Source organism: Haliotis rufescens, unplaced genomic scaffold, assembly GCF_023055435.1.
Source record: "Haliotis rufescens isolate VD_foot unplaced genomic scaffold, xgHalRufe1.0.p SCAF_15, whole genome shotgun sequence".
NCBI lineage: Eukaryota > Metazoa > Mollusca > Gastropoda > Lepetellida > Haliotidae > Haliotis > Haliotis rufescens.
This window is the reverse complement of record NW_025963835.1, coordinates 33,463,980-33,477,666: the sequence shown is the minus strand read 5'-3', so window position 1 is coordinate 33,477,666 and position 13,687 is coordinate 33,463,980. Positions and strand designations below refer to the sequence as shown.

The 13,687-nt window shown below is 42.6% G+C and overlaps 1 protein-coding gene across 11 annotated transcripts in view; it reads right to left on the bottom strand.

The window, feature by feature from the left end:
• LOC124132064 (mitochondrial sodium/calcium exchanger protein-like) overlaps positions 1 to 13,687 on the bottom strand; it is a 60,865-nt gene that overhangs the window by 28,439 nt on the left and 18,739 nt on the right. For 5 of the 11 annotated variants that reach the window (XM_046495680.2, XM_046495685.2, XM_046495681.2 and 2 more), the window contains exons 1-2: positions 3,528 to 4,053; positions 709 to 861 (exon numbers count right to left, since the gene is read on the bottom strand). In XM_046495680.2, the coding sequence (XP_046351636.2) occupies positions 709 to 861; positions 3,528 to 3,776 (402 nt within the window). In that variant the 5' untranslated portion in view covers positions 3,777 to 4,053. Of the gene's footprint in view, positions 1 to 708; positions 862 to 3,170; positions 3,444 to 3,527; positions 4,054 to 13,687 lie in introns of those variants that run through there. The other 6 variants (XM_046495683.2, XM_046495687.2, XM_046495684.2 and 3 more) reach the window with 3 other exon arrangements.

Sequence of the window (13,687 nt, the reverse complement as noted above, 5' to 3'; positions counted from 1 at the left end):
CTACAAGGGGATCATCCAGGACACTACATAGCACTAAAACAACACTACATTCACACTGCAAGGGGATCATCCAGGACACTACATAGCACTAAAACAACACTACATTCACACTACAAGGGGATTATCTAGGACACCACAGAGCACTGAAACAAAACTACATCCACTCTACAAGGGGATTATCTAGGACACCACATAGCACTAAAACAACACCAGATTCATACAAGGAGATCATCGAGGACACAGCACTAAAACAACACTGCATTCACACTACAGGGGATCATCCAGGACACTACATGGCACTAAAACAACACTAAATATGCACTACAAATGATCATTTAGGACATAACACAGCACTAAAACAACATTATATTCACACTACAAGAGGATTGTCTGGGAGTTTTAACTTACTGCTTGTGGAAACCAAAGTGGTAGGAAGAACTGGGTTTTTTCATTCCCCCTCATTTATGCAGTAATGCAACGACAGCGTCATAGTACTGTAGCTCACCTGGATATGTTGTCAACAGCCTAAGATGTTAACAAATGTTTCTGTCAGCTGAAACTAACGCTACATTTTACAGATACTGATGCCATCAAACGTAGAAACATCCATGAAAGCTTCTTCAGTTTGGCAACTTAAGAAAAGATATTTACAGCGTAAGGACATACATTGGGAGAGACGCTGGAAGCATGGTGGAACTGTGTACTCACAAGTATGACCAGCGCCAGTGGAACCAGATTACCCAGAGTGCAATACACAAACACGGTGTAGTCGATGAAACCCTCGCCGATCTGGCAGTCATCTGTGGCGTTCACAAACTTACAGATGTCCGTCACATTAGGCATTGTGTGGAAATCACGACACTGAAAATGCAAAACAACATAAAGTCTCAATATCTACCTCATCAGATGTGAAGATACACATGGTCACCTCATGACGAAATGTATATTACAACTTTTACAGAGTTTTCTGCAATTTATATATATATGAAACATCAGTTTCCGGACACATATACTGCTACTATTATGTCAATTTATCCTCAAATAAAATTAGATAAGCTATGTTGGGCAGGTGGAGCTTTGTATCGCATGGTTGCAAGTATTTGATACATTCCAAATCCTATTTCGTCTACCGATTTCTCTTTTACATGTAACCTTGACTGCAAGTAACCAAACACACAGACTGCTAGCAATTTTCTTGCGATTTACTTGCCAATAGCTTAATTACGTTGCATGTTTGTGGTGTGTGATTGCTTATAATGCCACATGTAGATATGGTGGTCAGTGATGGAGTATTAAGCCAAGAAAGACAATGGCCTGGCCCCCCATCAATACAGCACTAGGGGTGAGACACTACAAGGCTCCTCCGGTCCGACACTCGCCCTGGCACCGTCTTTCATCTCGTTGATTGGCCAAGCTGACCGTAGCTACAACCTCAATGTTTAGATGGTACATTTTAAACATCAGCTGCTACACTACTTCTCAAGGAAGGACACATGTCGTACTGGTGTAAGTTTTTATGTCGTGATCTTGAATCTGTTATATACACTAATTATCATATGTTAATCCCCTCTGTACAGTAAAGGGAAGTAAATGTGAATGTATGTCTGTATGTTTGATATGAGTGATTGATGTTTCTTGGTAAGTGCAGGTGTATGAGTGTTGTATGGTTGATATGTATGGCTGTTGTACTACATATTTTTATACATTGTTTTACCACTTGTATATATATAGATAGTTTTCACCAGTATTAGCCCGTGCAGGCTCCATCTATCTGGTACATAACATCATGTCAGATATTCTATATATATTTTATGTTCCATGTAATTGTAATACATTTCTAAGGTGACATACAGTATGTTCTCTATCACTTCATAATTGTATCACTATATTTTGTATCCGTGTATATTGTACAGACACGTGCAGTACTAGATGGATGTAATAGAAGCGATATTTATTAACAAAAGTAATACCGTATTCGACGTAATAAGCGCCCCCGGCGATATTTGCTAATATATTGGCTAGTGAACAATTCCAATTGGCACCCCTTCCGATTGATCAATGTACACAGACTTATTTTTTCACGAATAATACGCACTCGTGTGTTATATGCACCCTTAATTATGGGCAATTAATACATAAACATTTCAGGCTGTCAGCATAAACCACGAAATGTATCTCTCAACTCCCGTTTTTTTTTCACCAAATAATATTCTAATAAGAGCCCCCTATTTCTAATTTTGAGAGCGCCCTGGGCGCTTATTACGTCGAATACGGTATCTATATTTTATAAACTTAAAGGGGAACAGTCTATTTTATATTTGCTTATGTTATTATTTCATTGTTTCTGCCTGACCTACAACACATAAATAAACGTCGTCAGCCTCACCCCCCACAGCTGTTTGTTATCATTTGGAATAGCATCTTGGTTACTCCTAATGGCTATCACAAGCACTGTTACACAGACAGATTTGCAAGGTGAAAGGTTTTAGTAAGCATCATCCAATGAAATGTGAAGATTCAAGGGGAATCCCTCTCGTTGGTCCAGAACCCAGTTTGTTGGGTCATTGATGCTATAGGGCGGTCGGGTAGCCTAGTGGTTAAAGCGTTCGCTCGTCACGCTGAAGACCCGGGTTCGATTCCCAACATGGGTACAATGTGTGAAGCCCATTTCTGGTGTCCCCCGCCGTGATATTGCTGGAATATTGCTAAAAGCGGCATAAAACCATACTCACTCACTCACTCATTGATGCTAATTGCCATCTTGTGATATTTCGCTGGATGATTAAAATGGTGCCAGCTAGACGACTGAAATTTTGAGTGCTGTAACAACAAAAATTCACGATAACTCCATTGTTACACTAAATCAGTTCCCAATCAGACATTTTGCACCCAACTCTTGAGGTCTACAGTGGGTACCCAGGAAAGCTTGGGTAATAGGGGTTGGGTATCATGGTAGTAAATTTGGACTCTTTCAAGTCCAACTTATTGTGTGACAAGGGTAATCTATGTCACCAACTCAGAGTTTACACAGTCACAATCGTGTAGACTTGTCACTTTGCCCCAAAGTCAAGTACCTCTCTGATTTTGTAATGCGACAGGAAGTGTGACAAGATTGAAGTGTCAAGCTGTACAAATGAATGATTTAATGAAAAAAATGACCATAAACCAACCTTCTGTTTTGAAACATTGAGTTGGTGCACGCTGTCATACAGGTGTCTCGAAGAAACAGTGCAAAATCTTCTCTTATGTCACAGACAAAAGGTATAAATATAACAAAGGCATCTCTTCCTGACGACCCGAAAATGTCCACTTGAACGCGGACGAATATCACAACAAGGAACTTCTCATGTAACCTTAACCTCTGAACATCAATGCGGGGATCGACTTCACACACACCACGACCCAAACTGATTGCCGCCAGAGGGGATTCCCCATAATATTAATTACGTCACTTCCGGTACTCTATATATAGTAACAGGAAACCTCCACAGATTGTTCACCTGATAAACAGTCAAGTTTCCACTCACCTCCACATTACTGTCGTCCCTTAAGTTGTGTGGTTTCAACAAGGGGTCTTCCCCGATCCATTTCAGACCCCGTGCAGTGTGACTTTGTCCATTTGGAGACATACCTGCCCAGGTGTGCGGTGAATCAAACAACCCCACAATTCGGTTACATAACAGTACGACTACACCACTCGCCACAACGACACTCAGCCGGGACAGTGTCCGATAATGCTGCTGTGACATTTTGAAGTGTTGGGAAAAGGCTGTCATCCTGTCACGTTAGCTGTCTACATCTTTCTGTCAACTTGGAACTTGTGTCGCTATCTCGACGTCATGTGATGTCAACCGAGTCACGTGAAGGATGTGTACATATGTAAGGAGTAGGTATAACCGTGAATATATCTGTCATCTCCGGTCAACGTATCTATTAATGTCTAAATAGGGAACAGATTTATTATCTATATGTAGATAATTGTGGAAGTCATGTGCACAGGTTGGATTATAATTTACCTCCTATCAACCACTGCAGCAATCTATCTAATTGCTGGTATCGAACAACATTCATCGACTCACTGACACACTGGCTCACTCGAGTTCTGTGTTATCTTACAGATGTAGGTGAACTGTAAACGACTGGCTTACAGAAGATGTGTATCGTTTTTAAGCCGCTTTAAGCAATATCTCAGCGATATCACGTTCTGATTCACACATTGTAACAATGTGGGGAATAGAACTCGGGTCTTCGGCGTCACGCGATATGAGATACACATCAACTTTATTATCCTGTGGGGGCGTTTTGGGTAGCCTCGTGGTTAAAGCGTTTGCTCGTCAGGACGAAGGCCTGAGTTCGATTCATAGGAACAATGTGTGAAGCCCTTTTCAAGTGTCCCCCACAGTGATACTGCTTGAATATTGCCAAAAGAGGCGTAAAACCGTACTCACACAACTCACTCACTCACTCACTCACTATTACCCCGTGGAAATTCCCGACCCCCGACAGTTGAGGTGGTGAGGCTCGGTGGCGTGCGTGTCATCGTCCCCCGACATGTGAACCGTTGTTCATGCCGTCAACCACTGGTTTGCCTGGTCCAAACACAATCTCTTCTACTCCGACGTGATCCTCCCAGGCGCCGAATCCTAATAAGAGTGGACCCGTGAAGATTCCGGGGTAGAATAGGTCTTCAGCAACCCATACTTGCCGTAAAAGGCGACTTGTCTTGTCCTAAAAGGCGACTAACGGGAATTGGTGGTCAGGCTCGCTTTGGTTGATACATGTCATCGATCCCAATTGCGTAGATCGATGATCATGATGTCGATCACTGGATTGTCTGGTCCAGACCGCCGTCATATAGCTGGAATATTCCTGAGTGCGGCGTTAAACAACAAACCAACCAACCAACCTAATAAGACTGGGTTCAACACGGGCCGCGGTGTGGTATCATGGTATGTATCTTGAAGATTACTGAAAAAATATTCACTCACTCTGTTCATAAAACAAATATATTCTACATTAATGTCGTATAGCAATGAGTGCATAACACATGCCAGCTATATTTGTGTGTTGCTGGGGACGTATTCTAAATCCCAACTCGGCACATTAAGCTGAATGTGCACGTTGCCCTTTGAAACCAAACACATTTCGTTGTGCCCGCCCTTCAGCACTATTCTCTCACACAAGACAATAGAATTGGATTTCCTTACACCATCATCTCCAATCAGCAATCAGCCCAACATGAAAAAGAAAACTAGTGCGGTCACATTTGACGGATAAAGAGACTGAGCTATCCAGTGACACAAGGTGAAGGTCACCCGATAATCATTATGTCACGGTGACTTATCTGCTGTAGTCCATGTCTCGCGAGATCGACCGTGAGTTAATGGTAGCCAGGTATCACCCTGACCTTTCGCGTGAGTCTGCCTGCATCACAGACTCCGTGCAGGGAGCGCGTGTCCCTGAAACACTGAAACACGCACGTAGCTCCTCGCCGTCTGACAGAGTGGGTAACCTGGCCGGGTCCTGCCATAAGACGTTAAAAGATGGTACCTGTTGTTACCCTGCCTGGCGCTCGGCATTAAGGGGCCAAAACAAGGACTGGCTCGGAGCCAGTATTGTAAATGCACCCATGTTAAACTGCGGCATAGTTTCTCAGTGGGCTAGCACTATAAAACCGGTATTGGTCCTGACCAGTACAAGCAGACCTGTGTCAAAGTACAGACAAACCCACGACATTGTCTGGGGCCCCGGAGAGCGACAAGAAGTTGCAACATGGTGATAAAGTGTTTATTTGTCTAAAAATGGCATATACATATAAAAACATACAAGACATAAAAATAATGGCAGCTTCCAGCCTTCTTAAGTTTATAAGACATGAACATTAAAGTACAAATCATAAGACATGGGGAAAAAATAAATAAATAAATAAAAATAATGATAATAATAATATACACAACACAATACATACTAAAAAGACTCACACACGCACGCACATGCACACACACACACACACACACACACACACACACACACAGAGACACACCAACACACCCGCACGCACAAAAAACATACACAGGCACATACCAAATGCACAAACAGGTGTGCGTAATAAAATGCACGCGTGCGCTCACGTGGTATCGTACATATCATTATACAAGCTCATGCACGCATTAACATACAAAACAACTTCCTGCGGGCATACATTTTTACACACATCTTGCAAAGGGTAGGAATGAGGCTGTCACCTTGAAACAGACTTGGTAGGTCGCACTGGTCACGGAGTTCTGGGAATTGCAGTAACAGATTTTTCTGTGTCGTTAATTACACTAGATAAACCATAGTCGTTAAATATTCGCTGTATCTTCTTTTCCCACGATTTTCCACAGGAGAGAGACCATTGGTGCACTTTAAACAACGGACGGTGACGAGACGTGCGCTGAAGCCGACACCACAGTCGCGCCATTTCTATGTGTAGTCGTAATTGGGGGTCCATTGCAGCCAGCCCCTATCTCCCCGGGCTGCTAGGTTGGCTGTGCTACAGGGTGCTCCAAGAAACAGACGGCATGCTTTATTCTGTATGGCGAACACTTCCCTGATTTTCCAAACTCCCCACAGACCAGAACAATAGAACAACATCGACTGGACGGTAGAATCATATATTCTTTTAAAACACGTCATGGTGCATGTCACCTAATACCTAAAACTATTGGCTTAAAAGACCAAGAGCCCTAGAGGCCGCCTTCACCAGTTCTTTCACAGAGAATCCCATGTCGCAGTGTTCTTGAAGCCATAGCCCGTGGTATCTATACTTGCCGCTGTGGCAAAAGCATTGGTTGCCGTAGTAGAAGTCAGACGTATGACGTCTTGTTGATTTTGACCTAAAGTGGAGCACATTGGTTTTATCTAAGTTGACGGTGAGTCTCCATCTCCGGGCCCAGCTGTGAAGGACATCAATCAGTTGTTGTAGTCTATAGCTATTGGCGTCCGGCGCCAGTAGAACGATATCATCAGCATATAAGAGTACCGCTATGTTAATACCGTCTATTTCAAGGCCACAGTTGCTAGCTTGAAGTTCTATCGCTAGATCGTTGACATATAAGGCAAACAGTGTCGGAGAGAGTACGCATCCTTGTTTGACCCCTGATCTGACATGGAATAAATCCGCTACAAATTCGTTGACTTTAACAGAGCACCTGACATCTTCGTAAAGTGAGTGGATTGCCTGGAGTATGTTCCCTGTTATGCCGTAATCCATCAATTTGTACCAGAGATGGTCCCGACTGGTACAATCGAAGGCCTTGTAAAAGTCTATAAAACGTGATATATGACGACGGTCTGTAAATAATCGAGTCTGGACCAGACAATCCAGTGATTGATATCATGAGCCTCGATCCACGCAATTGGGATCGAGGACATGCTTCAACCAAGTCAGCGAGCCTGACCACCCGATTCCGTCAGTCGCCTCTTACGACAAGCATAGTCGCCTCTTACGGCAAGTATGGGTTGCTGAAGACCTATTCTAACCCGGATCTTCACGGGTCGAGCTCTATGTGAAGCCGGCTATAAATACAAGGACACTGAACCCCTCTTCTTTTTTTTCACCCTCACCGCGAGGAATTTGGCATTACACACGTGGCTTGGATTAATGAGACACATGCTGCCAATCTTCAGACATTGGGATATCTATATTTCAGTTGCAAGATACATGCGATTCTGAAGAAATTATTACCCCGACAGGGGGCGCCGCAATTCGATGTGCAGAGTTCGCCCCGATTACGTTTCTAGGTTTGTCAGCACCATACTCGTGCTCGTGGGTTTCACCGAAGTGGTAAACGTCTTAAACCTGCATCACTTCGGGCTTTCCTCCCACATGAAGCTGACACGCCGTGATATGTATGCCATATTAAACATTGTCCACCATGGATATCTCTCTCGCTAGTGATTAAACATTGACATTATGTAATCAGTGCCCGATTTTATCGTCAAAAGTACATGATTCGAATAGTTATTACCATAATACGTGTATCAATATTGGATACAATATTGAAATTACGATGCTACATTATTTTAGCTTGGATAATACGAAACTGACGACCAAAAGAAACTTTATCATTTTAAAAATGAAATTACAAAAACTTAAAAACACAAGTTCAAACTTAAACAATGCAAAACACATCGTCAAAACACAACATGAAAGTTGACAGCAGTTGACGTCCACTGCCGTTTTTATTGTAGAAAATGCGAAACAGCGTGTCTTACTTTGCGAAGTGCATCAAATCACGTGAACACCTTAATTCAAAACATAAAAAGACTTGGACACTTTGTATTGACGGTACACACCCTTTATCAGTATGACAATGCCAGACCCAACGCAGCCCGAACGGCACAGGACTTCCTTGCAGCCAACAACGTCAACGTGTTGCCGTGGCCTGCGCGCTCCCCTGCCATATCCCCCATGGAACACTGATCCAGGACCTCGAAGAAGAAGGCGAGGTATCCCACGTGACGTTATCAGACGACAGCTCTTTTCTTTTCCGGAGAGTTTTGCGTGTCTTGAGTGAGTGAGTGAGGTTGATTTTACACCGCTTTTAGCAACATTCCAGCAAAATCACACATTGTACCCATGTCGGGAATCGAAACCGGGTTTTCGGCGTGACGAGCGAACGCTTTAACCACTAGGCTACCCGACCGCCCCTTTGCATGTCTTGAAGCAGCGGTGGTCCTATACGCTATTAAAGTGACGTGTCATTGAACTTGAGCGAGTTTTAGATGTGTGTACCCTTTGTCCATTAGGGGCGGTCGGGTAGCCTAGTGGTTAAAGCGTTAGCTCGTCACGCCGAAGACCCGGGTTCGATTCCCGACATGGGTACAATGTGTGAAGCCCATTTCTGGTGTCCCCCGCCGTGATATTGCTGTAATATTGCTAAAAGCGGCGTAATACCATACTCTCACTCACTCACTTTGTCCATTACGTTGAGAGATGTATTTGCTACCCCACCTCAGTTCGGGCAACTGTCACGCCGATATCGGATGCCACATGTATGACTGTCATTTTAAGTGTTGATTTCGTTGAGATCTTGATCTTTTCCAATACATTTTATTTCATGCATCTATATATTGTGGTTTGTACACTGGGGTGATTTAAAGCTATGGTAAAGTTTCTTTTTGTCGTCAGTTTAGCCCTATATGTATGTATAAACTGACGTCCAAAAGAAACTTTACCAACTGAAAATATAAATTTGTTTTCGATGAAGTCTATCTAAAACACATAACCTAAATACAACAATAGTGTATGCAGAAAATGTGAATCGTCTGTTACATGTTTGCGAGATAACACGTGAAAAACACGTGCACCACGCACAACTGCAAATACACGTGCGAGTAAGGGTATAAAACGATTGCAACGGCAAGTCAGACATCCACAGTGATAAAAAAAAAACACAAAAGAAATGCCACGACTCACAGTCGAACAACGTGAACGAGCCTTGGGTATGGTACAGATGGGAGCCACCCACGCCCATATTGCACGAACCTTCGGTTGCTCCCGTGTTGCTGTTACCAACTTGATGCAACGTTACAGACAGACAGGGCGGACCGCTGACAGGCCAAGAACAGGCAGACCCAGGGTGACCACGCCCCATGATGACCGGTACTTGCGTACCTTGCACCTCCGAAATCGCTTCCTGACAGTGACGTCATCGGCGACAAATGCCTTAGGTCACAGGGTTAGTCGACAGACAGTGGCCAGGAGACTCAGGGCTCATGGAATCGGGGCTTTTAGGCCATACAGAGGACAGCTATTGACAGCGCATCATCGTCGTCTGCGGTTGAGATGGGCCCGGACTGTACGACGTTTGCAACGACGTGACTGGCAGAGGGTTGTCTTCACTGACGAAAGTCGATTCTGTATGTTTAGGGCTGATGGAAGACAACGTGTTTACCACCGAAGGGGTGAACGAACGGCGGCGTGTTGCGTGCAGGAGGTCGTACCATACAGTGGAGGGAGTGTCATGGTGTGGGGGAGGGATCTGTGGGCAGGAGAGGACACCGCTGGTCATCGTTGACGGAAACTTGACAGCTCAGCGTTACATGGATAACATTCTTCGTCCAATTGTCCTACCAACAGCAGCCACGTGGTGTCATTTATCAGTATGACAACGCTAGAGCCCATACAGCCAGAATTGTCACTAACTTCCTCGCAGCCAACAACGTCAACGGCCTGCCGTGGCCTGCACGCTAACCCGACTTGTACCCCATAGAACACCTCTGGGACTTGATGGATCGTCGTGTTCGACAACGACCACACTCTCCAGCCAACCGGCAAGAACTGATCTTGGCCCTCCAAGAAGAATGGCGTCAAATCCCACGTGACCTCATCAGACGACTGACTTTTTCTGTGCGTCGAAGAGTTTTTGCGTGTATTGAGGCATTTGGTGGTCACACACGCTACTAATGACTTGTTATTGAACGTGAGCGATTGTTTATGTACTCTGCCTATTGTCCATAATTCTGAAAGCTCGAGTTTTGTACCACACCCAACTTTGGGGGGCTCTGACGTCATTCTCGGTCGCGGTATGATTGTCATTTTCAGTGTTGATTATGTTGATATATTGATCTTCTCAATACGCTTTACTTCATGCATGTATGTTTTGATGTTTTTGAGCAAGAGTGATTTCAAACTCTGGTTAAGTTTCTTTTGGACGTCAGTTTATTTATATTAAACATTAAAATTGTATATTAATTCATTTAGCTGCATTCTGTTATCCAATAGTTTGCTGGTTCAATAATCCCGAATTATGTTAAAAAATCTGTTTCATAACTCACATTATGTTTTCCTCTTTAATATCAGGTTTGATAAAAAATATCACCGCATTGGCAGAGGATACACGTTACCTTATTTCACTAAAGGAGAAATATTACCGCATTGACAGAGGATATACGTTAACACAGTGTCGCTGAAGGGGAAATATCATCGCATTGACAGAGGATACATGTTACCGCATTGTCACTAAAGGAGAAATGTTACTGCATTGACAGAGGATACACGTTATCGCATTGTCACGGAAGGGGAAATATCACCACATTGACAGAGGATACACATTACCGCATTGTATCTGAAGGAGAAATATTACCGCATTGACAGAGGATACACATTACTGCATTGTCACTGAGGGAGAAATATTACCGCATTGACAGAGGATACACGTTACCGCATTGTCACTGAAGGAGAAATATTACCGCATTGACAGAGCATACACGTTACCGCATTGTCACTGAAGGAGAAATTATACTGCATTGACAGAGGATACACTTTACCGCATTGTCACTGAAGGAGAAATATTACCGCATTGACAGAGGATACACTTTACCGCATTGTCACTGAAGGAGAAATATTACCACATTGACAGAGGATATACGTTACCGCATTGTCACTGAAGGAGAAATATTATCGCATTGACAGAGGATACACTTTACCGCATTGTCACTGAAGGAGAAATATTACCGCATTGTCAGAGGATTCACGCCACTGCATTGTCACTGAAGGAGATGTATAACAGCATTGTCACTAAAGGAGAAATATCACCGCATTGACAGAGGATACACGTTACCGCACTGTCACTAAAGGAGAAATATTACCGCATTGTCACAGAAAACATATTGGTATTTTTGTCAGAGAATGATATATGTTACCGCATTGTCAAGCAAAGTGACATGACACCTCATTGTGACTAGATACACATGAGTGCATTCTCACAGGGACCATAATGTCAACATATACTATAAACCACGAATATTTGATATATGTTTGCATCAGGAAATCTTCATTTGATTTATGTTTGCAATGGTACTAACCTACAGACAGTAAACAACACTACCGTAGAACAAACACTACCGTAGAACAGGACTACCGTAGAACAACACTACAGTAGAAAACACTTCCGTAGAACAACACTTCCGTAGAACAACACTACCGTAAAACAACACTAAAGTAAAAGAGCACTGCAGTAGAACAACTAGACCATAGAACAACATTACAGTAGAACAACACTGTAGTAAAACAACACTGTAGTAAAACAACACTACAATAGAACAACACCACAGCAGAACAACAATACAGTAAAACAACACTACAATAGAAAACACCACAGTAGAACACCACCACAATAGAACATCACTACAGTAGAACAACACCACAGTAAAATAACACTACAGTAGAACAACACTATAGTAAAATAACACTACAGTAGAACAACCCCACAGCAGAACAACAATACAGTAAAACAACACTACAATAGAAAACACCACAGTAGAACACCACCACAATAGAACATCACTACAGTAGAACAACACCACAGTAAAATAACACTACAGTAGAACAACACTATAGTAAAATAACACTACAGTAGACCAACACTATAGTAAAACAACAATACAGTAGAACAACACTGTAGTAAAATAACACTACAGTAGAACAACACCACAGTAGAATAATACTATAGTAAAACAACACTGCAGTGGAATAGAATAACACTATAGGAAAAACTACACTACAGTAGAACAACACTTCGGTAGAACAACGCCATAGTAAAACTACACTACAGCAGAGCAACACCACAGTAGAACAACACGACAGGAGAACAACACCACAGTAGAACAACACTATAGTAAAATAACACTACAGTAGACAGCACTACATTTGGACAGTGAGTGAGTGAGTACGGTTTTACGCCGCTTTTAGCAATATTCCAGAAATATCACGGTGGGAGACATCAGAAATGGGCTTCACAAATTGTACCCATGTCGGGAATCGAACCCGGGTCTTCGGCGTGACGAGCGAACGCTTTCACCACTAGGCTACCTGACCGCCCTTACAGTTGAACAACACTACAGTAAAATAACACGACAGCAGATTAACACCACAGTAGAACAACACTATAGTAAAACAACACTACAGTAGAACACCACTATAGTAAAACAACACTACAGTAGAACAACACTATAGTAAAACAACACTACAGTAGAACACCACTATAGTAAAATAACACTACAGTAGAACAACACTAAAGTAAAACAACACTACAGTAGAACACCACTATAGTAAAACAACACTACAGTAGAACACCACTATAGTAAAACAACACTACAGTAGAACAACACTATAGTAAAACAGCACTACAGTAGAACAACACTATAGTAAAACAACACTACAGTAGAACAACACTATAGTAAAATAACACTACAGTAGAACAACACTATCGTAAAATAACATTACAGTAGAACAACACAACAGTAGAACAACACTAAAGTAAAACAACACTACAGTAGAACACCACTATAGTAAAACAACACTACAGTAGAACACCACTATAGTAAAACAACACTACAGTAAAACAACACTATAGTAAAACAACACTACAGTAGAACAACACTATAGTAAAACAACACTACAGTAGAACAACACTATAGTAAAACAACACTACAGTAGAACAACACAACAGTAGAACAACACCGCAGTAGAACAACACTACTGTAGAACAGCACCACAGTATAACAACACAACATTAGAACAACACAACAGTAGATGGGTGAGGTGAAATTGGGTTTTACGTCGCGTCCAAGATTATTGCACTTATATAGCGACGTGCATGCACGTGTATGTGTGTGTGTGGCTGCTTGTTCTAGTCCG